Source organism: Sinohyriopsis cumingii, chromosome 2 (assembly GCF_028554795.1).
Source record: "Sinohyriopsis cumingii isolate HCF-2022 chromosome 2, ASM2855479v2, whole genome shotgun sequence".
In the NCBI taxonomy this organism is placed as follows: Eukaryota; Metazoa; Mollusca; class Bivalvia; order Unionida; family Unionidae; genus Sinohyriopsis; species Sinohyriopsis cumingii.
The window spans coordinates 106,832,924-106,860,055 of record NC_142962.1 but is presented as its reverse complement, the minus strand read 5'-3'; the positions used below and the strand labels follow the sequence as shown (position 1 = coordinate 106,860,055).

The 27,132-nt window shown below is 37.8% G+C and overlaps 2 protein-coding genes across 8 annotated transcripts in view; one reads left to right on the top strand and one right to left on the bottom strand.

Annotated features, from left to right (window-relative positions):
• Positions 1 to 9,712: 9,712 nt before the first annotated feature.
• LOC149805573 (delta(3,5)-Delta(2,4)-dienoyl-CoA isomerase, mitochondrial-like) overlaps positions 9,713 to 27,132 on the top strand; it is a 43,270-nt gene continuing 25,850 nt past the window's right edge. Inside the window, exons 1-4 of one of the 7 annotated variants that reach the window (XM_089950199.1) lie at positions 9,713 to 10,273; positions 10,538 to 10,664; positions 18,955 to 19,120; positions 26,946 to 27,034. In XM_089950199.1, the coding sequence (XP_089806325.1) occupies positions 18,999 to 19,120; positions 26,946 to 27,034 (211 nt within the window). In that variant the 5' untranslated portion in view covers positions 9,713 to 10,273; positions 10,538 to 10,664; positions 18,955 to 18,998. Of the gene's footprint in view, positions 10,665 to 17,411; positions 17,553 to 17,630; positions 17,700 to 18,954; positions 19,121 to 19,871; positions 21,543 to 21,606; positions 23,619 to 26,945; positions 27,035 to 27,132 lie in introns of those variants that run through there. The other 6 variants (XM_089950197.1, XM_089950196.1, XM_089950201.1 and 3 more) reach the window with 6 other exon arrangements.
• Positions 11,303 to 17,439, bottom strand: LOC149805574 (retinol dehydrogenase 14-like). The gene is made up of 2 exons (XM_089950195.1): positions 17,339 to 17,439; positions 11,303 to 12,845 (listed from the first exon to the last, which is right to left on the bottom strand). Exon 2 carries the CDS (start codon positions 12,798 to 12,800, stop codon positions 11,844 to 11,846), a length of 957 nt encoding a protein of 318 aa, XP_089806321.1. The 5' UTR covers positions 12,801 to 12,845; positions 17,339 to 17,439; the 3' UTR covers positions 11,303 to 11,843.

Below are 27,132 nucleotides of genomic sequence, written 5' to 3'. Positions count from 1 at the left end.
TAAAATGCACCCCGCTATTGGTTAGTGGGCATTACGTAGAAAGGAGGCAACTCATGAAATCCAATAGATGTCGCTAGGACAAAGTACCAATATATCTGTTCGATCCGCCAAGGTGTATATAGGGTTATCACATAGGAACCTTGGCTAGCGACGATAGGGATTTCTGGGAAGCTTCACTGTCGCGGTATCATGGAGCACTTCACTTTTGAAACTTCCAAGACATCTAAATATATTGAAGAGCTTTATATCATTGTCATATTCTTTCAGAAAATCTAATGGATTATTTGTTTCACTCTTTGTTCGGTTGTGAACAGGCATTACTTCTGATGCTAGCAGTTTCAGATCTTTGGTATGAGCTGGATCTTCATTTAGGTTTCTTGTTTGTAACATGGTTATATTAATTACTGGGGCAGCGGTCCACTGTCCTCTTTGTGGGCCGGATACAACTGGTTTCTTGCTTCGGCGAATGTTGATTCCTTTCACTTGAAAAACGTTCTAAGATCTCTGATTTACCAGCATCTGAGACTCTCTGCAGCGATCTAACTCCTAAGACCAAACTTCACATTCATACTAGTTCAAAGACTTATGGTGACGTATCTGCTATGAAAGCAGGAGATTATCGGAGTGTATATATATATATATATATATATATATATATATATATATATATATATATATATATATATATATATATATATATATATATATATATACGCATTTTGCTTCTTCAACCAGGCGCGTAAGAACTTTTAATATCACAAGTAGCAAGAGGTTACCAACCTTCCGATTCTCATCTGTTGAATCAGCGACGAGAAATCGATGTAAATTTTCCATAACAAGAAAGTTTCCTTTGCTGGAGCCACTTTTTGAATTGTTACCTGTTTCTTTTGAAACCTGGTTTCCCACTTTCGTTTGGTGTTTTGTTGTTTGTGTGTTTGTTTTTTATCTTATAAAGTGGAAGACAAGCGCTGCATTATCCGTGCTCCCGGCCCGACTCAGATCCCATAAAGGAGAGAGAGATTACTGTTGATTAATTGCATTGTCTTGTCAAGTGGTGATATACTGGAGTAAAGCAGTAAAGGAGAATACTTCTTCAATGTGTTCTTCCCACTGTCATCACAGTCATGTGCTTCGTAAGGTTTCGCAACGGAACATAATATTTCATAATGGGATAGTGACCTTTCAACGTATGGAGATCGTATAACCCAAACTTGCCATTTATATTGCCCCTGAAGCTTGGCGTGTCTAATAGACCAATCAGACCGCAGCTGAAGTTGAGGTCGAAATAGTATGTTTCGTCGGAGTGGCAATACTCTGGCCTGTCGTCTGCTCAACTACTATGATCATCAGGGGCGTTCAGACTATTCTGCATCCCGTGCCTGCAAACTGGGCGGAAATTACAGATAAAATGGGCTGGGCACCTCCAATAGTAAGACGATGGAAATTTATCACTGCTTATTAGTCAATGGTTACGAATAGGCTTGATTCGCGCCTCAATAAACGTGTATTCATTATTTGTTTGTCAAAAGCATGAAATATTTGTAAGACCTGGGCTGTGAAAAAAAAAACGTATCTGATATCAAATGACTTAAATAATTGGTACATATGATATTTCAAAGAAAGTTATGTCTGAGAGCATATGTTGCAGTGTTTTCACTAAATATGATAATATTCGGAAGTATAGAATAAGCAGTGAAACAGGCTTGAATGATAAAGGAGGTGTCATGTCGCCCTCTTAGAAAGAGGGGTGATTAATTGGGTTTGGCTCGCGTTATCTAGAGGATGACCTCCCTCGATATTATAGCCCGGCGGGAGTGAAAGAAGAATATAATTTCAACAGAGAACTGAGCGAGAATACTGGGAAGAAATAAATACGAGCCCCCTTTGACAAAATAATAACAAATTTAATCAGAACAAATTGATAACGGCAATTCCAATTCAAGTTTGATTATATCAATAGAATTTAACAAGTGTCTAATTTGGGTTTATTTCATCATCGTAACGAGAGATGAAAAGAGCGCAATGTCCACTACCGATTTGCATCACCTTCCTGTCTGGACCTTATATCAACGTCTTCTAGTTCATCCTTCCTAAGCTCTATGCTTTGCCCCTTCATGGACATCCTGGTCCTTTTATTCTGACCTCGTCCTTCTTTTCCTCGGACTTCTGTCTCCAGACTGTCTCCTCTCTCTCTCTCTCTCAGAAAGCTGTTTTCCTTATTGTTGTTCTCTTTCAGAACTTCCTTATTGCTGTTCTCTTTCAGAACTTGTGCGTCCTAGCACTAAAACCTGTCTTCTTTTTGCAAGACGACCACCTGGTCCCTTTCTTGTTTCACGAGGAAAGCATTATTATCTTTAGCCTCCCTGGAGTAGACTAAGTTTCCTCTTCCAGGAAATTTTCAGACAAAAGAATTTCGACTAAGGTCGTCAATTTAAAGTCTGATTGCTCTAAAGTGTACGCCCTAATTTCTTCTGCCCAATCGTAGGCAGCGGTCCCTATTTTTTCCCAAAGAAATAATTCCTTTCATAAGGTTTAGACAGCTCTGAATCTGTGAACGACCGTGCGTAACAATTTTCCTTTGAAAAAATTATAAGTGGACATAGATTCCTACCAAGCGGTTAGGGTTGGTAGCTCAAATGTTTCTTTTCTAAGGACCATGTTAAGATATCCCGGTCAATTTCACTGAGTTGGAATGCTGTCCCTTTTGAAGTTTACACTGACATGGGGGAGATGAACGAAGAAAGGTCGAAGTGACCCATCACAAAGAGTTTTCTGGCTTAAACACTATACAATTTTAATGCTATCGAAGGTCTTTGTGAGGTCTATGAAGACACCGTAGAAGTTCATGCTTTGTTCAGTGCACTTTTTATGTATTTGTATCACTGTGAACATCGCGTCGATCATGCTCAGATTTGGTCTGAAGCCACATTGGGTCTCCGGCAGTATGTCTTCCTAGACATTACCGACCAGACGGTTGATAAGGACACGCGCCATAATCTTGCCTGCAATCGACAGGAGTGATATGCCTCGATAGTTTCCGCAGTCAGCTTTGTTCTCTTTGTTTTTGTATAAGGTGACAATCATTGCGTTTTTGAACTCCTGTGGCATGGACTCCTCCTCCTAAATGCTGATCAGGACGATGTGCAGTGCCTCAAGTACCTTAGGGCCAGCTGCTTTGAAGTGTTCAACGGGAATTCCATCCGGCCTGGTGCCTTGCTAGAACTGATCATTTTGATGGCTCGCTTGACTTCTTCCGTGGTAGGGGGCAAGTCCAGATCCGATATAGTTGGCTTCGGGATATTTCGTCTAACGCTGAAGAGTCTACGGTGGAGGGCGTGTTCAGTAGGTTGGAGAAGTGTTTGTTCCACCTTTCGGTGATACTCTCTTTGTCCTCGCGCAGAGTGGTACCGTCAGAAGAGATAAGCAGGGTGCTGAAGGCTTTCGACGGTCGATCGACATCTTTCAGGGACCTGAAAAACTCCTTTGAGTTGTTGGTGTCTGCGTAATGTTGGACTACATCTGCTTTGCGGTCCCACCAGCTATTTCGCATAATGCGGAGTTCTCTCTGGGCTTTGCTATACAGGTGTTTGAAGCGATCACGTTTTGAGACTGAGTCAATGTCGTTTTGCCATTCTATTTAGGCCTTTCGTTCTTGCCGAAGGAGGATTCTTATCACGTCACTATTTTCGTCAAACCAGTCTTGGTGGACTTTTCTTTTGGGTCCCAGGATGACCTTTGCAGAATCACTGAACATGTCATTGAGCTGGTTCCACTTTGAGGTTGGGACACCCTTCAGAGGTCCGTTCTCAGTCAGTAGGTTTTCAATGTGAGCTTGATATTACTCTGTCACCTGCGGATGGTTCAGCTTTGCAGAGTTGAACTTGATTCGGGTAAGCTTCGTCTTTTTGTGAAGTGGCGGGACAATGTTGAGGTCAAAGATTGCCTTGATTAATCGGTGGTCCGTCCAGCACTCGACTCCCTTCAAGGCTCTTGTTATCCATCAATCGCGGACATCTCTGTTACGGACGATGATATAGTTTATCAGATGCCATTGTTTGGATATGGAATGAATCCAAGTCGCTTTATACTTGCTCTTCTAACGGAAGAGTGTGTTCGAGATAGTAAGATTATTCTTTGCACACATCGACAGTAGAAGCAGTCCATTCCTGTTCATTTTCCGATTCCATGCTGTCCCAAACTCCATTCCAGCTTTCATAGTCGTGGCCCACTCGGGTGTTAAAATCGCCAAGTACTACGAGTTTATCGCAAGCTGAGGTATCTTTTACGAGGGCATCGAGACGTTCGTAGAAGGCCTCCTTGTCCCCTTCGCTGCTGGTCAACGTAGGGGTATACGAACTGATCATGGTGCTATGCCGTGAGTTAGAGAGAGGGACGCGGAGTTGCATCAAGCGTTCATTCACGTGCGTAGGAACCACTAGGAATTGACCCAAAAAGTGCAGTACGAATGGCAAAACCGACTCCGTTGATTCTTTGTTCATCTTCTGTTTTCCCCTTCCAGAAGAAGGTGTAGCCACCCTTGGGTTCGCAGATAAATCCTACATGGGCTAGAAGAGTCTTGCTAAGAGCGGCAGTGTCAATCTTGTATCGGCACAGTTCTCTAGCTACGAGGGCTGTTCTTCTCTGAGGCCTGGGTGTATCTTCTTTGTCCATGGGTGTGTGTACGTTCCATATATCAAGAATAAGTTTGGTTTGTTTATGCTTATGGTGTTGACCGTATTAAGGGTTAACTGCCAACCTCGGCTAGCCGGCCAGTTAGTTTATAGGAGAGGCAATTTTTAGCACACCTTTTCTAGTCGCTTCAATTACTAGGGTGAGCAGTGCTGACCTAAACACGGCTGATCATTCACCTGGGATGCTGCCAGACTTCTTTGATCTCCCGGTTCAAAGAAAAACGACCACTTGTCCACAGACCGCCTCTGTGTAGGTTTGGAACTACGACTGCCAGAAGTAAGCTCTACCTGTCGCTTCGTCCCTCTCCATCGCCGTTGGACTTTGAAGATGCGCTGAGTAGAAAGAAAGAGGACGCAGGGGTTTGAGTGAAGAGCGTTACACAACAAAAACCTGCGCGTTTAGGATGTTATGGTGAAGAAGCTGATGCACTAGAGCAACCTCACCGTCTCGACCACAATAGTAGGAGTCCAGTGGCACGATAACTCGTTACGGCTGGCAACGTTTTTGGCTGCAGTGGATGGCCAGGTCTTCTTATGTGCTCCGACGTGCCCTCTGCACTCCACAGTGTATTGCTGAACTGCCTTCCTGGCCGTTGGATCTTCTGATTGATCTCATCCGCCCAGTCAGCCGGAGCAATCTTCGTATCCTGGGTTGAGAAAAGTCCCTAAAATCACCGGAATACTCAAGTCCTACAGGCCACCCTCACCAGGTTTAGCCCGCCAGTCGAAGTGATTTCTCGGGATGTGGCCGCTCTCGCATACAAACAGCTATTAGGAGCCACAGGTGAGAGTTGGGAATGTGGATGAACTACCCTTGGGAAGGCACGACATGTTCCAGCCGTCAGAAGTACTACCTCTCCCTGAGACCCATAACACACCAACGTAACGTAACTTATTATGTAAGTATACAGAAAATGTAGAATAAAAGAGAGGATAAAGAAATTTGTGTGAGACAAGAGGCTGTGACATTCCATGTCTTCGACACAGATCAAAAGAAAAGGTGGCTTACATGACTAGTAAATATATATACACGCCCTTCCAAAACAGTTACTACCACAAATATTGTACTATTCAGAAACCACACAGATTAGGGTCACTGCTTCTAGAACCTTTATTACCTCAGGTGCAGTAAATACTGTACCGTCCACAACAATTACAAATTAGTGCACCTGTTTCTGGAACCTGTACTAGCTTGAATCCAATAATTACTGAACTATACATAATCCTTATCAGTGAGAATGCCCGCTCCTAAAATATCAGTAACTTGGATCCAGTAAATATTATACCAAATAAACCATCGGTAGTGACAGTCCTTGCTTTTAGGACCTTCCGTAGTTCGAGTCCAGCTGAATTTGAGCTACTGTAAGCTTTATAAGCTGGGACTATTACTACCGATGGTTCAGCATGGTACAATTGTGATATACATGAACATCGGTATGTGCCATTTCGCATCCATTTGTTTTATTCGCCATTTACTAAATCTATGATGTTACAGCATTTTTTCTCTAAATGTACACAATAGTTTTCCAGAGAGTGAGAGAATAAATTGTAAATAAGAAACCCGACATATTATTTTGAACGAATTCAGTATCTTTTTTCTTCATATCATTTCAAGCAAGTATCTCAAAAGTTCATATTAAGCATAAGGACTTTATTCAGTAGTGTTTGACTTTTTGTTTAACAGTAAAATGTCAATATTTGTTATTCTATTTGTAAATTAATAAATGTAATAAACATACTCAGAATAATGATGAATATTCTTATCTGCGCCTAAAATAACTTACGCACTAAGTTTTTTGCATTAGAAAGATGCGGCATTAATTACTCATTTTTTGTTTCAGTCAAATATTTAATTGGGTTAAAAAGGTACAATTACAGCTAAACAACCATTAGGGAAATCTTTACAGGCCCCCTGATATAAACATCATTTTCCAACTATACTGCAGTATTCTCAATAAATTAAACCAAAGGTATGTATGTAAAACACAATTTTCCAATGCATACAAAATCTAAGTGGGTCTGAAAACCTCATGTATTAAAAACAAAATTTTTAATATATAAAACAACACTATAGTTTTTGAAATTTTTTATCTTTACATTTTTAGAACTTTTAATCTGCCCTATATGGTCATTACTGTCATAACGTGCCGTTAAACTCTATACATGCACACATAAACTGATTTTTGTAGGCAAAATCGTGTAAAAAGGTTTCAACAACAAAATAATTTCCAAGTCAAAAAGTCAGAAAAACTCCATGTATATCAAAAGTCGAACAAAGAAGTTCCACACATTTGGCTCACTTTCTTTGTTGTGATGACCGGTTAAGACCAATCTCATGTATCTTGACTGTAAACTGAATGATTTTAAATTATTCGTAAAAGTGTTGTCAGTTTGCTAATCCCTAGCTATAAAGTCGTGTATAAGCTATAATCTACCTGTCTTGGGACTATTACCGCGGCCTTGTGTTTGATCCCTAAAGATTTCCGCGGGGTTAGTGTTTTACTCTTACGCAAGGTTAACATGACCAGCCAGAGGCCCGAAAACTTGAGTCGGCGAAGGCGACCACTCACGTCACTGAACAAAGGCTTGTCGATATCACACCTGTATGTTAAAGGTTGATTCAAGTATCAAAGGAAGTCCACGGGTGAACGGAGCGTGTTCTTGTCCGTCCCCACGCTGACAGACAGTGAAAGGGACATTGTCCGCTAAGTTTGGTTGGATCGGTCCACTGAGATATCCAATCAAACATTGATGAAGGGCGTGATTACAATTCAGACCCGAATGATACCTTATGAATCGTAAAGAGTAATTTAGTATTCACCTGGACGGATTGCTGTTCAATAGGGTTTACTCCGAGAAGAAGTCATTTCTTGAGAAGTTGTTGTTGTTGTAGGGTTTAACGCCATTTTTCAGCACAAGATAGGCTATACATGGCGGCTAGTATAATTGGTGGAGGAAGAACCCTGGGAAACCCCGAGAAGAACCACCGACCCAATAGAAGCTACTGCCAGGATATCTCACGTACCAACGTTAGCTGAGCCTGACACTCTTATTCACGCAGAGGTGAGATGGCAGTGATCCATAACGGTGAGCGCTTTAGACCACTCATCCACTCGGGGCCCCTCGAGAAGTAAATTCTGTTTTATCATCGGCAATTGCACGCACAAAGCAAACTTGAGAAAGCTATTGGCAATCAAAGCTGCCCGTAAGAGCGCATAGGAACTTTATTTCAAGAGAGAAGCAAGGAATCAATGGAACATTATACGAAATTATACAAATATACAAAGACTTACAAATTTATAGAAAGAAGAAGCATAGAGGGCGAATTCTACTCACGAGCAAGAAAGCGAGTACAAATGGCGGCTGCCCACAATGCGATAAAGAACTTGGAAAAATACTCTAAAACAAGGAGAATAGAGACAGAAGAAGGGCCATTCCTTGAATGCTACTATCAGGAGGGTACCCAAGAACTGGACATAAGGACTATACCGAGAGAGAAAGTACCTACTATATCAACTGTAATAATTGCCCTGAAAACTAGAAACCCGGACATACTACAACAAATATACTCTATTAACAGGAATGGATATGACGGATACATAATAAGCCCCAGGGGGAATTTGCCAGTCATACCGTATGGAGAATTAAACATCTCAGGAGAGACGGTAGTAGTAAAAAAAAGAACAAAAAAAAAAACACTCCTAAAACAATCAAGAAGCAGAGAGGAGAACTCCATCTATCCGACATTCCCATGGAGATACCTCTGGAAGACACAGCTGACCGTTTCGAAAGTAAATTTGGCGTAAAAGTGGAAAAATCAAGACTGGCGGCCGTCTCAGGATTCTCGATACACAACGGGATTAGAATACTGGAAATTGAAAAGACAAAACTTAGGGGAATTAAAAGGGCTTTCTATCTACATGGTTTCTTGACAAAAGCTTGGTACAACTTACAAGTGATGCACAATACACCACAGAAAGTGTAATAGACGGGGCACACTCCACATATATGCCCCGAAACCCCAGCTGAGACCCACACAGGGAGATGGGAAAGTAACCACATCTAGACTGTAACGGTGGAATTTTCCGAACTATTAGGCAACAGGAACAACAATAAGGACCACCAGAACAAAAACAACAACAACAACATCAACAAGAAAGTCATAAACAAGAGGAAGTAAAACAGAAACAGCAACCCCATGAGAAAAACAAACTTCAACAACAGCAAGAGAACCAGAAACAAGAGATGAAGCGACAAAAACAAAAAAATACAAAAAAACATCTAAGCTCAAAACATCAACAAGGAGAACAAGAACATCAACTAGAACAAAAGCAAGTTCAGCAACAACAACAAAAGAAATTACAGAAACAAGTAACATGAAAAGCAGACGAAATCCAAGTGAAACAAAGGATGGGAGTCTAAGCAAAGAAAAAAACACAGCCGATAATTAAGAAGGAAAACACACAAGGGAAACAGAAACAGATCAAAAACTAGGCCAACAAAAGGAACAAGGAGAAAAACAAAGCAACAAAACGGCAACTAAATCTGCAACAGTACAACCAGCACAATCAGATCTAACAGAGGAACATACAGAAATGTACTTGGAAGACATGGAAGACATGGAAGACCAATGCCTAGAAAATCAGCCAGCTACAATGATAACATCAAAAGAGATGGTAACAACAGAACCCTGGCAAACAACCACGACAGAAGAAGAAATCAACCGAGATAGACGTAGAAGAAGGGCAATAAAGAGACAAAAAAGAGAACAAGAGACAAAAATGTGTGAGACACACCTTCTGTACGATAGTGAATGCATTGCATAGATCTTCACCTTATTTTCATTTTTTTAAAAATACAATAAGTAAACAATATATATATATATATATATATATATATATATATATATATATATATATATATATATATATATACCAAGTATATGCATACAAAAGCCATTTAAAATAAATGAAATTCATACAAAGATGAAACATATAAATAAATAAAAACAAGACATCAGCCAAAAAATATAGCATACACAACAACAAGTAAGGCAGGAGGGTCTTCCTAAATGGTCTGAAAAAATCAACCAGGGAGAGCACCCTCCAAAAAAAAGTAATTTGGCGGTAAAACTTAGTGGTAGATTCTAAGGAAAGACAAAGCTTCGAAAAGGTCAGTAAGTTATTTGCTCGATTTTGCAGAATATTACGGCATCATAATTGTAATTATTTGTAGTATGTACACTTAATTACTAGGATCGTTTAGTATGCAGAATTACCGTTGTAGTGTTTCATTTACATGCGTATTAGAGAAATGGTCTTGACCCTTACGTAGAGAATTATTAGATGCCAGGCGGAATTATGTAGATTGTTAGCTTGTGGTCAGAATTCATTTTTTGATTCGCTATTAAGTTACTTCGTAGTAAACCAGTGCATTTATTAATGCGTCATGTTAGAATTTACACATGCTTGAATTGTGAATTTGGAAACATGGTTGAAGTATGTAAGATTAGTTACTATGTGCGTGTGCATATATCAGAGCATGGATATTTGAATATTTGTGTGCTTTGTTGGAGTTGTAAGGTAAAGAAATGCGTCTGACTAATGTGATATTATTTAGTATAACGGGAGTGGGAATATGTACTTATGTGATTTAATGTATTGATATATGTATAAGAAATAATTGATACTGCGCTTTAGTTTTACCATACCAGAACGTATGGGTATCTCGATGTAAATGAGTACGTGACTGAAGAAATTTAATAGCCATTATCTGATGATAGGCTGTGTGTAGTGTGAGTTGTGAGGGCTAAGGAAAAAGGTTGTACCGTCCTTGTGTTTTCACAGGAAGCTTTTAAGGGGACAGAGAACTTCCGGTTCCATTGGATCCCAAGTCTTCAAGAGTTGGAGACGGAATTGATTAATTGTAGTCGTGACAGTCGAAGTTGACAGGCGTGAAGTCGAAGAGGAGAAGGTAAGCAAGTCTTACATGTAGTCCACAATGCCATACTGGCTAAATGGAAGTGATCGGTTTTGAAAAACACTGGAACTTAACTCTCCGCAGCTCCTATCTCCATTGGTCGTTTCTTGCAACATATGGAATGGAGCATCATACTATTCCACATACTCGAGCCCTCAAGGGGATTCTGAAAGATCTATTTCAAGCACATGTATGGAAAAGATCCTAAACAATTGATCGCAATCTCCAATACAAGGGCTTAATGAAAACTCGCTGACTGATTGATATGCTAGTTACGATTCTTCACTCAAAAGTCCGATCAAATAGATTCGCCGTATATTTGAATACTTTTTAGACAGACAACAAATGGATTACTTGTTATAACCTCTGCTCCAAAATCTTGTGGATCGTTTCACTGTGCCACGCAGTGACTAAGAACTTAAAAGCGCATGCATTGCATACTCTTTAGAATATATTCCAGCACATCTAAAATATGTAAAAGCCAATTTTACATATATCACATGTAAACGGAATATATATATATATATATATATATATATATATATATATATATATATATATATATATATATATTGCATTTTTCTTGGACAGAGTAAAGGAAAAAAAAGATAAATGAGTCACATTTCTATCGATCAGTTGTATAAACCTTTACCAGACTCTAACTCAGTGCAGATCTCGTGTGGTCACGCGATAGTCTAATTCAAAGAGACTAGCACCTACACATCTCTTTTCATTCGAAATCCTGAATGACCTGTACACGTAAAAGCACGAGTCAATGCTCATCAGCCTTATAGTCCATACTGTTTCCTGTAATGAAGACATATTTTGGGGAATATGAAAATTTTAGGACAGAGTATAAAATCTGGCCATAAGTAGTGCGTGATGTAGGCTGCTGAATGTGATGTTACGTCTTTTACAACTAGCTATCTAGAAACTCAATACCAGTATGAGGTTCCATCGGCAACCATGAAGAATAAAAGCGTATGTACAGTGGTCTTTACTAGGCTAAATTCTCTGTCTCCTCTCTCTTCAAGCTGCTAAGAAAAGAAATGAAATCACGCCATGGAAGTATGTCATCATTTTAAATTCTTAAAATTACAAAGTACATTAAAGTATAAATAGTACACAAATCACTGCACATTCAGCATTAATGCAACTATTACTATTATATTACTACATTAAACCAGCTAATTTTTCACTCCATTCCCATATTTTCTTCCTTATTCCTTCATCGGAAGCTGCTTCACTCCATGGCTCTTGCTTGCAGCTGCCATAGTAATTTCCTGAAACGCCCTCTAGTTCCGGTGCTACAGAGCAGTAAATTACGGTTTGGCTGCCTTCCGTCGGAGTCCGAGCTATCATTAGGAAAAACGGAGATAAAACCGTGTACAACCAACCAGGAATCATGTATCTTCCCAAATTTGTCCGAACAATTCCAGGATGAACCGTATAAACGCAAACTCCAGAACCTTCGAGTCTGTCATGTAGCTCTCTGGCAAAGAGAACATTTGCAAGTTTGGTGTCAGCATATGGTTTTCCTTTCTTGTACTGCTCATGGCTGTTCATTTCCTCTAAGTTTACCCTTCCGTATTTATGCAGTGAAGACGACACAAAAACGATCCTGCTGGGTTTGGAACTTTTTAATTTGTCGAGAAGTAAGTTAGTCAAGAGAAAGTTTCCAACATGATTTACTGCCAGATGTGTCTCTAAACCATCCTCTGTCCTAGCGTATGGACAGTTCATGACACCAGCGTTGTTTATGAGGACGTCAACTCTCGACTCTTCTTTAGCGATGTCCTCACAAAAGGTACGTACTGACTTTAGGGATGCTAGATCCAGCTTCTTCACCACAAGTTCCCCATTGCTTGTGTATCTTCGGATGTCCTTCACGGCAGATTGGGCATTTACTTCGTTCCTGCAGGCAAGAATTACCCTTGCCTGTCTCCTCGCCAAATCTAGCGCTGTGGCTTTTCCTATCCCACTATTGGCGCCGGTGATGATTACTGTTTTGCCAACCATTAAGGCCTTGCTTTGACAACGACTCCCGTACAGCATTAAGCGTCTTAGCAGCAAGATAGCGGCAGATGCGGCTCCGAAATAGACGACGTTCCAGTACCAGGCTGAGCCCATTTGGTGTTTTCAGGATTTGAGAACTAGTATTTACTGTCGTTTCTTCTGCAACAATAAAAGATAAAGAAATTTTTTAAAAAGTCGGAAATGAACAAACGTTTCTATTTAAAAGTGAATTATAAGAGGCGACTTTATCTCATGTATTGCTGAGAATGATACATATGATACATAACCTTCTGACCTATATCTGAGCTTATGTACTATTTGAACCCTTTACAACACTTGAGAACAGTGCTGAAGAGCTTAAATAACTGGTTCCTCGAAGACTTTTCAAGCATCGTCACATTTAGTAGCTTCATGTCTCATCACGAATTTACTGTCGCTCAACTCCTTCATTTCTTGCCAGTGTTCATCTTCGGGAAGCGGGAAATCGATCATAGTAAACACAGCAAAGAAAATGAATTACTTAAAAAAGCTAAGTTGATTAACAAAAATCCGATACGATATTCTAAAATGTTTAGCTTTTCTAATTTTCTCATTAATTCATTAACCATTTGTAATCGTGTATGATACGATCAGATATGCTAACAGCGAAGCTGCAGTTCGTCAGGTGTATAATAGGACGGGAAACCAAGTCATCTGCTGTTGCCATGAGATAAGGTGTAAAACCAACCTGCTTTGAGAAACGAAATGAACCCGTTTTAACGCAATGGTACATTTTCATTGACGACCATAATGAAGTTGTCGTTCTCTAACGAGAAAGTCAAAGTGATAACCAGGCTCTATATCACTGATGTTAAAGAATAACTGATTATGTTGCTAAAGTATATAAATATCTTGCTAAAAATCGTGCTTATAAGTTTGGTAAATTTTACTCGTAAGTATTGAAAGACATTTGCGACATACGTATCCATTATCAATAACTTCAGTTTAATATACATCACTGTACTGTTTTTCACCTGATGCCAGGTGATTGCTGATTAAGCATCTAATAATAATAATAATAATAATAATAATAATAATAATTAATAATAATAATAATAATTAATAATAATAACGTGGACTTAGTACTGCGACTAATCTTTAGAAGCTTTAAGCTCTTTACAATATTAGATAACACATAAAAACATATACAGTAAGATTACAAAAACAAACACTCTGAAATTACAAAACAAAAGCATGCTGACAATAATTAAGTAAATAAATGGACAAGCTTTAGGAGCACTCTTTAATGTTCTTGTATAAGATTTATGGGCAATTCGTTCCACGTAGCTGGGCCCTGAGAAGAACGTTTTTCCGTATGACTTCGTTTACCAGTGTGAACAATGACAATACGGGTATCGGAAGAGGAGCTTAAGTTTCTAGATGGGTTATACATATGGATGATGTCAGATAGGTATACTGGACTGGAGCTAGTCAACAAAAGGTAGCACAGTGAACATATTTTGTGTTTGATTCTGGATCGAACGGTTAGCTAGTGGAGGTTAAAGAGCAAGGGGTGGGGTGGGGCGGGGAGGGGTGGTCAGTTCTTCGTACTCCGAGCATTAGCTCTGACGTGAGCTTTCTGAAGTTTCTGCAGTAGATTCTGAGACGAAACAGACTGAAGTGAATTACACTAGACCAGTCTTAAAAGTACTAAGGAGCACGCAAGTGTTTTAGTGGCACCATTCGAAAGAAAGTTACGAATGGAGCTGATGTGTCTCAGCTCCAGACATGCAGCCTTGTACATGTTCAGGACATATTGGTGTAATGAGCAGAGCCGACAAGGGGGTGGGGATATATCCCCAGGACCCGTACCCGTAAGGGTGCCTGGGCCGAACAACACTTTAATTTTATAAAAGAAAAATTTTGTTTGAACAAAAACTAGGAGAGGCCCCGGAGTTTCTTACCCCAGGGTCGTTGATCGCTCTCTACGGCCATGGTAATGAGAGAGTATGTCGAGAGTAACACATAGGTTTCATACTGAATGTTTGAATTTAATGTTGGTATTGCTGATACTGATTGGTTGAGGTAAAGGATGTGAATGATAAAGTTTTGCGTGGTGATCAGGATGGCTTCAGTTTTATCTTTATTCATCTGCAGCTTGCTGCATGTCATCCATAAACACCTGATGTCAATCTATGACACTTAAGAGCCGCTGAGTGTACAGAATGAAGAGAACGGAGCCGAGAACATGGCCGTGAGAAACACCATAACATAGATCAACTGGGCTGGTATGTTTTCCATTTACGGGCATAATTTTTGTCTAAGATGCACTTTATATGGTTGAAACATGATCATTCAAATTAAAAATTAAAAATAAGAAACCATGTCTTGGATTTAGCTAAGAGTAGATACTTTGGAAACCTTCCACATCAACCATACTGAGATCCCCAGTTCTTGAGTACACATCATGAATAATTTTTCTGGGCACGTTTGCCATTTTACTTTCCACAGTGAAGAAAGTACCGGAATTTCGAAAGCTGTAATTGGTTGTTGAGTGCGGATCATGTTTGAAACAATTTTCGTTAAGGGATGTATGTTTGTGCTATAGATGATTCGACATTGTGTCGGTAGTATCAGCAGAGTTAGCAAACTCCCTTTCATATAGGATACATTTTACCTTCCAATTATCACTAGTTTCTGCCTCTATAAAATATTTGGAAACTTAAGCTTGTTTTTGTCATCCATTTCAATTTTAGTATAATTCCAGGCATTTCTAACGACACAGGACACGTGTTTTATCTGCTAAATAGAATACTGATAAGCTTTTATAACGTGAAACCAACACCAAGAATGGTAGACCTTGACTAACCGATACATAAGTAGACCTTGACTAACCGATATATTATGCAATGACAAATCTGCGTTTACGCTGCTTGCAATTCGGCGAGCGTTATACACAAAAATTACGGTAATGCCTAGGAACAACCATGACATCTAGCCGCCAAAAAAAAAATAATTCCTCAAACGAACGTTATAGTAGGCAGTATGCAGTTTTCTGACAACTTGACAGTTTGATTCGTACCAGGACAGAATCAAAAACCAAAAAGCAGATCTCCGCGCTTTTTTCTGACATTACTGGAGGCGGATTAATATCAGGAAAAAAAGTGGAGATCTATTTGTTGGTCTAGACGGAATCCATGATAGATCAACCCCTCATTAAATTAGTAGTAAGTTTTCCTCGTGCTATGTGACATATTACACATAAAGGTCTCTGAAAGTCTGTGTACGTGCGAAATTCATCGTCATTAATAACTCTCTCTACGCCAGAGGAAAAGCAATAACCAGAGAAGATACTGAAGCTCTGGCAATCAATATAATGGTAAGAATAAGCGGTGTAATAAACAACATTCACAGAAATGGTGTATATATCGAACCAAGTAAAAAGTCGAATAAACATACCAATAACAAATTCCATGTAAGGAATAATGGGACCACACAATTCATGACAACCTCTGCGTGTTGTGACAATTTTTACCCAGTAAGTAAAGGAATGACGCCTGGTACCACGCAGATCGATAAAAACCCTGATCACTACATTTTGAATGAAACAAAAATAAGAAAAAAAACGATAAACATAAAAGAAATAATTGAATTGATCAAAATGTATGTGACTATGTCTAATGGAAAAAGTATGATAACGCACATAATTAGTTTGAACCTCCATAATAAATTGGCATCCAAGGTATTCTTATTTCGTTGTTGTCTCCGTTTTGTAATTGCCCCTGACAAAAGTCTCAGTGAGAGTCTAAAGCGTCTAAGCTAGTCTCAGTGAGAGTCTAAAGCGTCTAAGCTAGTTAAAAACAAGATTTTCACTGGTCATTTTAATTTTGTTGCATTACAGTTTCCAAATTTAAGTCAATACTCGACATTTTGGCAGTAATATAACACATAGATTGGTTTTGGAGAAAACTAGTAGCAGACTACTATTTCGGCTGCAACTAACGGGAGCATAGTTTTCAATAACCATATTAATTAGAAAACTAATCCAGTTTCAGGTAAACGCATTCTTTCTGTATCAAACTCATACTAAAATGAAACTATGTTTTTACTGGGGAGATGACATCTTTTTATTTAGAAGAACGTTTTTTTTTATAACTTGTCTACCTTATCAACAGATTAAAACTTCATATTTGATAAAAAAAAGGGAAGAAAATAAAAAACAAGATTGCGAAGATGTGAGTAATTTTCATACCAAACGAGTAAACTAAGTACGAGTATATAGTCTTATATACAGGGCCGGCGCTACCATATAGGCAAACTAAGCAGTAAGCAGCCGCCTGATTTCAAGGGGGCGCATTTATAAAAACAAATGTTTTCTTTATAAATTTTGAAATTGATATTTTCGGGGGGGGGGGGGGGGGCGCCAGAATTTAACCTTGCCTAGGGCGCCAGATAGTCTGGCCGGGTCTGGCGCCGGCCCTGCTTATATAGTGTTTAATGATCAAGTCACTTAATCAAGAGGGTGACACTAGGATAAAAATAAAGAAGATGAATTTTGGGGTAACATACTTGAAATTATTCCAGTTTGCCCCAAAGAAGACGCAGAACATAGAATAACGATGGTTTTAGAGGCGACCATAGACTTTTATAAACTCTCTTATTTAAACACTCACCAATAACCTATTTGTTTCCGGGAAACTGAGAAAGCACCAACATGATAGTTTATAAACTGTAAAATTTGCTTTTACACCGCTCTGTGAAAGAGTTTAAGGAACGGTTACTCTAACGATCTCAGAGACCTGAGTTGTTACGAATATTGTTTTACGTTTTGCAAAAGACAATCTAATATGAGGGTGTTTGCCTCCACGATAAGACGCACCCTTTCTGGTCAGTTTTACGTTTCAACCATAAATATGCGAGTCAGTTTATAAATTGTAATTACATTGTTGGACTTTGCCCTCAAGTTTTGGTCACGGGCTTTGGTCTCTGCAGTGTTATAACGAAGCAAACGTGATTTTCCAACCAAATTTATTAGTATAGCTTTAATAGGGGTTCAATTAGACTAGCACTAAAGAAACACAGAGAGAGAGAGAGAGTTATTGTATTTAGGAGCCCTTGTGATTTTGTTTTGACTGAATCTCCATTTATGGCAGTCAGCCTCGAACTAGGCTTTTCTTACCCATTAAATTGAGCAGTCCCATGTGGATCGCCATCCTAATCAGATATTTTCATATGACAAGCATTCGACTATTTTTTAAAATTGTAAACTTTTTCTGTGCATTTTGGGAATTTTAGAATGAAAATATTTGATACGGAAAGTCAGTTAGCTCTTTTATGCATTGACCTATTTCACTCCACTATTTCTACATGCCTTTAACTTTGCTTGTAAATATAATTATTTTCAAAGGTTTAAAATTACATGCCTCTCTAATTATATTCTGTACTATTGTGAATGTATTGCAGGTTTACAATTTAAACTTAAATTTATTTTAACCAGAAGGACTAATAGATTGAGAAGTTTACTAATCCTGCTAAATCATCACTAATCCTTCCCACAAACTAAAAGAATGACATATTGCTAGCACTCAGAGTATAGAAATTATGAAAACTACTTGTCCAGCAGGAAAATTACTTCCCCTGGGCTAATGGACTGCTATTTAATTTTAAACCCATATACAGTGATGAGAACCATTGGGGAAATCCTTGATTTCAGAGATTTATGCTGATGATAAATATCAGATAAAGTTTCCAATTTGGTCCTGTATTATTAAAAGAAAATGAACGATTATATAAGTGGATATAAATCTTACTTGGAGAATTTGTTGAATTTGCTGTTTTTCTTTTAAAACTTTTACCTTGTACCTTTGGATTTTATTTTTTTGTATGCTGTTTGAAGAGTTTCAATAGCTGTCAACACAGGTTTCAGATCCTGGATATACCCAGTAGTGCATCTGCAGGTTTGAACACCAGCTGAGTCACACCAAAGACTTGTAAAAATGGTACTAACAGCTGCCTCGCTAGATGTTTGGAATGCTCAGCTTTGTGTCAGGATAATGTGACTGGGTGGGTAATGATGCTGTGTGTCTGCAACATGATGCTCCAGTGCTAGACATCACTATAAACTACCACACTGCAGACATTGTAACAATATGACTGAACAATGTTAAAGCTACGTTAAAAATCCAAATCAGACACACCACCAGTAGTGTGTATTGATATTTACGAAATAATGTATTATATTTTCGCAAAAATTATTTATAAAATGAAAGTTCTCATTTCTATTTAATAGGTATCAAATTCCAGGCTCCAAAACCACATATACTTGTGACTAGAATGATGTCTGGAGGAGAGAAGAATTATGAAACTTTAAGAGTTATGCGTCCGAGAGAGTTTGTGGCACAAGTAGAAATAGCCAGACCTGAGAGAAAAAATGCTATGAATAAAGCATTTTTCAGGTAATTTATGAACTCAAAGTTTAGAGAAATTTGTCTTTTCTCTAGTGTCTTTTCTCTACAAACATAATGGAGCAAAGTAGTGGGGAAAAAAGAAATGCATGTAAAGTGGTCAAAATTTAGAATGTTGAAAAGAGAATGATTATATGTATAATAAATAACATCTGTATGAATTGCATTCATAAAAGAGTTTTCTTAATACAAAATCATCATGTACTAAAATGCATAAATGACAACCATTATGGATTTTGTTTAAGTATTATGAATTTTATTGAGAATTCCATATTTTGAACTATACTGATGAAATTCCAGAAAACAGAATTTGGAACAGGAGTTGACTGATGCACACAGGTTTTGAAAACGGCATGTAGATAACAAAGAACCAGTCAACTATGTGTAAAATAAAGCAGCCGAGGTAAAGAGAAAAGTAAGATGTTGTTAATTCAAGAGGAAAACAAATGTTTCTTTTTTGCAATGCCCTTAAAATTTCAGATTCGGACCATCCTGTTTTCTGATTGAAGTGCATGCCGTTCTTGTCACATATTCTGATTGAAGTGTGTGCCAGGCTTATCGAAAATACAAAATTTGCCTGAGAAAACTTTGATCACGTTAACAGCATGTGGGATTTTATTTTCAAGTTGTGGATGAAATATGAAATAAACTTTAGTTGTTGAAAGACTAGTAAATTTTTTTAAATAATATTTATCCCCATTTTAGCCCCTTACCCACATCATTTACTTATTATACTTCTGTCAAAATCTATAAACACTGTACAATGTGAATGTGATTCTACCAGTGGTAGCAGGGCCTCGAGTGGCTGAGTGGTCTAAAGTGCTCTCCTTTATGAATCACTGCCATCTCACCTCTGTCTGCGTGGGTTCGAGTCTAGGATTCAGCCAATGTGGGTATGTGAGAAAGCTTGCCAGTATCTTCTTGTGGGTAGGTGGTTCTTCCCAGGGTATTCCCGGGTTCTTCCTCCACCATTAATACTGGCTGCCATGTATAGCCTATCATGTGCTGAAAAATGGCGTTAAAAACCACGACAACAACACCAACCAGTGGTAGCACAAAAATACTGTTTTTATGACCGTCCATAGTTACCAACTGTCCCTTTTTTTTTCTCTCCATATTTTGGACCTGAATACAGGTGTACATTTTTTCAAATCCATTTTTTTCCAATAAAAATAATTTTTAAAAAAATTTCCTTGCAATTTTCTGTCTTGAAGGGGACGTGGTTCCATTATTACAGTAAATGTGGTGCATGTATAAAATATGATTGGTCCATTCGAAGTCAAGGCTGCCTTGCCAAATTTTAATCGCCAGCCACCATATTGGATTGCACAGAGCGTCTGCTACTATCACTGAATCTCATCTTGATGATGTCTAAAAGAAAAGCAGAAGAGACAGAATTTTCTCCAGCAAAGATAAAAAGTAGAACTTGAAGGACAAGTATTCTGTCATCTTTAAATTTGTGAAACCATCTTGTAACAGAGAAAATTTTTCAATTTGCAAATTGTGCAATTATGATTTTGCTATTGGGCATGGAGACACCCATGACATTAAACAGCGTGAAAAAGCTAATAAACATCAGCTTGCTGTTTCATCATCAACAACACAGCCTGAACTAAAGTTTATACATACCAGAGAGAACCATGACATAATTCCATCGGAAGTTCTTTTTACTCAATTTCTTAGAGGAAGGAACCTTCCTCTTTCAGTTGTTTGTGAGGCTGGCGATTTATTTTGCACACATTTTCCAGACAGCAACATTGCCAAGGATTATTCGTGTGCTAGAATGAAAACAGTGGCTATCATTAATGAGCTGGCAACAGACAACCATAACTACATTGTGAAAAGACTGAAAGGTGCGTAGTCTTAGACCTTCTAAGTTTTTACTTTAACTGTGAATTGTGACAATTTTATTTTTGATTGTCAGAATGTTTGCAGGGTTTTTTTTCCCTCCTTGCACGAAATTATTTTTTTCCACTACATTTCTTTATGTGCTGTATTGTTTTGATACACTGTTCAACCAAAAACTTGCATAAACTCAACTTTCCTCTCTGAGGAGGTCAATGATACTTGGTATAAAAATATTACCTGTTATTAAAATTAAATTGCACATTTTTAGTAAAAGAAAATGAGATGCTGATTTTGTGGTGAGCCTGATACATACTATTTTTTCTTCATTTAAAAGAGAATATTGCCTTGTCAGATAAATTCAGCCAAAGTGGATAGAGCTTAAGAGGAAACAATTTACAAATAATTGTGAACCTGTTTGTTTTAGATTATATAGTGACAGTTTGGTTATGTATCTATTCTTTCAGCCTAATTTTATGTTTCTTTTTCTTTTCATTTCCTGGATGGAGTATTCAGCATTGGTACTGATGGAGGAAATGATTCAAACAGCCAGCTTTATCCTCTTGTTGTAAGATTCTGTGATCATAAAGAAAAGATTATGACTGAATTGCTTTCATTATCAAGCTTGAATACAAGTACATCAACTGGGGAAAATATCTTCAATATGATAAGCAATGAACTGTTGCAATTGGGCATACCATGGGCAAATGTCATCGGATTTGTATCTGATAATGCATCAGTATTGATGGGTTACAAGAAAGGGGTCATTTCTTTTTCAGAAGGAAGCAGCTAGATATTGTTGCCATCGGATGTCCTTGCCATCATATCAACTTGGCTGCACTAAAGGCAGCTGATGCTTTACCCATAAGAATGGATGAACTGCTAATTGACATTTTCTATTACATGGACAAAAGTGCCAAGTGAGTGCACAGATACAAGGACTTACAAAGCCTGTACAAAATCAAAGTGCATACAATTTGAAAACATCACCAAGTCAACTTCAGCACAAAAGTTGACTATGAAACCTCAAGCTGACAATCATGACCAGAACAGATGTGGCAAACAGACATCAAAGAAGATGAAGCCTCAACCATTGGCAAACATGGGTTTATCAATATATGAATGATTGATCAACAAGGAGGCTGTTGCATATGCACTTTTCCTTAAGTCACTAATTCCTATGTTTGAGGTCAGTAGTGTGTTATTACAGAGCAGTTTTCTACAAATTCATATATTACAAGATTTTCTGATGAATCTTTTCAAAGACCTGGTCTGCAGATTCATTAAGCCCTCAGTCATTGTTGGGACAAATAATATCACTACCCTTGATTTCAGTGATGGCAATATTATCTTGAAAAATGAGGATTTGACTGTTGGGACAGAGTGTGCTGAGGCTTTGGAAGCCTTAAGCACCAGGCATCGAGAGATTTTCAGTGCTATGAGGAGATATTTCATAAATGCTTGCACATATTTGCAGAAGAAATTCCCCTTAAAGGATGAGGTTCTGACACATGCCCGAGTTGCAAATATTAGCTCAGGCTTAGAGGTCTCTTTTGCAGACATCAGATTCTTTCTCAAGAAATTGTCCATGTTATTGCTGAAAAAATATGGTGTATCTTCTAATGCTCAGGACAAGCTTTAGAGCCCAGTTTGCCTCATACCTCAGGACAAGCTTAGAGCACAGTTTGCCTCAATCATCAGGACAAGCTTAGAGCACAGTTTGCCTCATACCAGATCAGGACAAGCTTAGAGCACAGATTGCCTCATACAAGATCAGGACAAGCTTAGTCCACAGATTGCCTCATACCAAAGCAGGACAAGCTTAGAGCACAGTTTGCCCCATACCAAAGCGGGACAAGCTTAGAGCACAGTTTGCCTCATACCAGATCAGGACAAACTTAGAGCGGTTTGCCTCCCTCATACCAGATCAGGACAAACTTAAAGCGGTTTGCCTCATACCAGATCAGGACAAGCCTAGAGGACAGTTTGCCTCATACCAGATCAGGACAAGCTTAGAGCACAGTTTGCCTCATACCAGATCAGGACAAGCTTAGAGCACAGATTGCCTCATACCAAAGCAGGACAAGCTTAGAGTACAGTTTGCCCCATACCAAAGCGGGACAAGCTTAGAGCACAGTTTTCCTCATACCAGATCAGGACAAGCATAGAGCAAAGTTTGCCTCATACCAGATCAGGACAAACTTAGAGCGGTTTGCCTCATACCGGATCAGGATAAACTTAGAGCGGTTTGCCTCATACCAGATCAGGACAAGCCTAGAGGACAGTTTGCCTCATATCAGATCCGTACAAGCTTAGAGCACAGTTTGCCTCATACCAGATCAAATCCCTGACTGAAACAATACTCTCCCGTGATAGTGTTGATGGACTGTTGATTCTGATGTCAAAGATGAAGAATTCATGTGAAGACTTTCTTTATGATCATCTGAGTTATTTTATGTTAGGACTTCTTTCTTTTACCACAGTCTAATGCTGATTGTGAGAGGATTTTTAGTTAAGTAAAAACCAATCACACACAATTCAGATCATCCATGAAAGATGGTTCATTGGAATTAATAATGATTGAAAAGACATGGTGTGGAAAAGACTCATATAAACATCCTGTGTCTGATGACTTACTTAGCAGGTACAAGAGTGCAACATGTGCATCTTAGTGGCAGTTGTAGATGTTGTAAATAGTTATATATGCAGTTAAATTTAAAAATCAGTATTTCTTCCTAAAATCAGTATTTTTGTCATAGCAGTCAGTATTTTTGTAGTTGGGGGTTGGCAGCTGTGGGCCATCTACTGCATACTGTTTAGAGTTGAAATCTACTGCTTTTGAAAATTAAAATTTGTTTTATATTGAATAAAAATGACAAAAGTTTTATGCATTGTATCCACACATTACAGAAACAACTCAAACCCAGGCTACTGGGGAACTGAACTATTTCAGCAGTCATTGTGACTGGTACAGTGATGCGTGGTTCAATGATTAGATTAAAGCTAACATATATTCACAACAAGCTGTTAAATGATTACTTAATTGTTGTATTCTGGAGTGTTAATCCAAATGTGGGATGGATTTTTTTTAGTGTTGTAAGTAATAAAAGGCTTATAATGGCTTTAGAGTCATAGAATAAATATTATCCATGCTTTGGAGGAAGTGATATAAAAAAAAAACACAGACCAAAATACGATTTTGGCAGAAACACTTGAGTAAGTTCTTAGATTTTTTGCCTTGTTCAGTTGCTGTTGCATTATTCTCAGTTGCTGTTGCATTATTCAAGATGTTTCAAGTTAAAGTTTAATGAATAATAATTGAGCTATCCCTTGCTCACCCTTGGTAAACAAATTTAGCAACACCTATGAAAAGCATAAAAGGTACAAGTTGAAACTAGGAAGCATGCCAGATACTAATGAACATCAACACTGCTCCATTGATTAAGTAGAACATTGATTGAGCAATTTAACAATGGTTGCCATCAGGACCTGTGGGAAACATTGCATTACATGAAATATTTTGAGATGTGAATAAAAACACAAGTCAATTTAATATGATATCATTTCTTTTCATGTTCAAAACATAGCAACTGTGACATTATGCGACAAATAATAGTAAAGAAAATAGGGCTCTTTTGGATTTGGAGTCGGGGTTTATGGAATTTGAGCTAGGACTTGTGATTTTTTTAAGGTCACCAGCCCGAAGCCTGTGTCCAAAATATTTTTTTTCATTGAGCACTGTTTTGGTTACTGTATGTGGCAGAACATAAAGAAAGAATTCAGGGTTTTGGAATTGGAGAAACTGGTACACCTTGTGTTTCTATTGGATCTCAGTTGATACTCACTGTGTATTGGTATATAATAGGTGCATTGGAAACAGGAGATGATTGCACAGAAGGTTGTCATGTTACAACTCAATGTCTTAAACTAATTAACAGAAAAGAGCAAAAACAAAACAAAAAGGTTTGTACAACTCAACAGATAATTTATTTCCCTAGAATTCAAAGTGAAAATTTAAAAAAGGACTTACAGTATTGTAAAATAAATCACAAATAGTGGTACAAGTTCTATCACAAGTCCAAATATATGTATATAGACTTCTAAATGAATTACAGTGGTGTTACAAATAGATTCCAATTTTGGATTGTGCAGATGTGCCTGTCATCTCAAATGTACTAATGTGCAAGTGGCTTGGAATGTGGTGATGTGTTAATGGTTGTGATGTGACACAATACTATAATCCAAAAAGGTCCTTGAATGAATTGAATTAAGTCCAAAGTAATGATTTAGTCAGAAAAGTATTAATGAGCACTTTGTAAATCCAGTGAATAATTTAAATAAATACACCCAAATTTCCTGTGAATAATTAAAATAAATAAATACACCCAAATTAAAAACTGAACACAACAATAAGACTGATTCCACATTGGATGTTAATGTATGAATGAGTAATTTTGAAGTAAATAGTATTAATTAAAAAAGCTAAGACATAATAATAGAACCAGGATGTAGGTCAGTTACCTTTCTTAAGCTGTCAAAAAGATCAGAAATTTCCAATTGAAAAACTAGTGTTCTAGTCTCACATACAAATAAATATGTTTACCTCCAATAATGATCTGATTATTTAATATCATAGAGAACTATTAGCTATGTATTATGTAGTTTACAAAATAAATATTATTGGTCAGGTAGACCATGAACTTGATTTTGAACAAAGGTCAGTTACAAAATACAAATATACATAACATATAATCATTGAGAAAATCCAGCAAAAATGCAAATTAAATATACATAATAGTTACTTTTAATGAATGTGTTATCTATTCCAGACCATCTGGCTAGATTTAAAAAAGAACTGACACAAGGACTATTGATAGGCATGCTTTTGGAAGGCATCTCTGCAGATGTTTCAGTACAGCTAACAATCCAGATTCAGACACAACAAACCAATTGCAACCAGTCTGATCACAACTTAGTTCCATTTATTGTAATCCAACACAGTCTTAGCATGATAAATTGGGTAAAAATACAGTAACCACCCTTCCCCCTTATGGAATGTTGTTGTTGTTGTTGGCAGGCTTTCTCATGTACCAACCCTTATGGAATGTTTACATTAAGCAAAAACATTTTTATCCCATTGCTTGAGAAAGTGTTGACATCATCAGGATATTGTCCATGACATCCAAATGATATGGTGATCTTACAAAATTTCTTCCTGACTGATACTGAATGAAATACTGCATTGTCTTATGTATATCAAGTGACTGACCTGTGAACGATTTAGAAATAGATGTGACATCATATAATGTGCTGACAGATCTGGGTCTATTCTGTTGATTCTATTTCTGATGTCAGATAAATGAGTAGACCCTGATCTGATGGTGAATTCAATTGCAGCATCCTCATCTCTTATTGATGCAAAAAAAGAGACTTGGAGGTAATTGTGGTGATGCTTTCTTTTGGAAAGTTTTTTTGGGGATGGATATCTGACAAGATGCATGAAGATAATACATCCTCATAAAAGACAGGCAATGTAACCATCATTGAAATGCCAGCACTTTTAATTTTTAATGTTATTCCTGCAACATTTTTTAAAAAAAAGAGACTGAAGAAATCATTTAGACTCAGTAGCCTCAGCCTGTGTACTGACATTGCTAATACTTATGACACATTAAGCTGTTGTGACATCAGCTTATTTATTATGACATATAACATCTGTGGTTATGGGGATAGTTTAAAATGGCCATATTTATATCCAAAGTCATTTTCTTGCATGTGATAAAATAGGTAGAAGATATCCTGATTGTTGTCTCAGCATATCTGATCTATTTCTTCATTGTTGCATTTGGATAATATGGTATGCTGCTCCCACCTTGAGTTACCTCCCTTTCATTTATCCCAATTCTTTGAAGTCCATTATGCAGCAAGATACATGTATATACATTTCAGTTTGATTTTTCTGTCATTTCAGTGAAATTAGACAGTGTTTTGACAACTTGGCTGTTGATGAAGAGTGCAGAGCAATTGTTTTAAGTGGAAGTGGAACACTTTTTACTGCAGGTATTATAAAATTATGTGTTAAAACGTGACTACCTGGTATTGCCTATGCTGTTTGTAGGACTTTGCCCTCTTTTAGTCAGCATTGTGGATATCCAAGA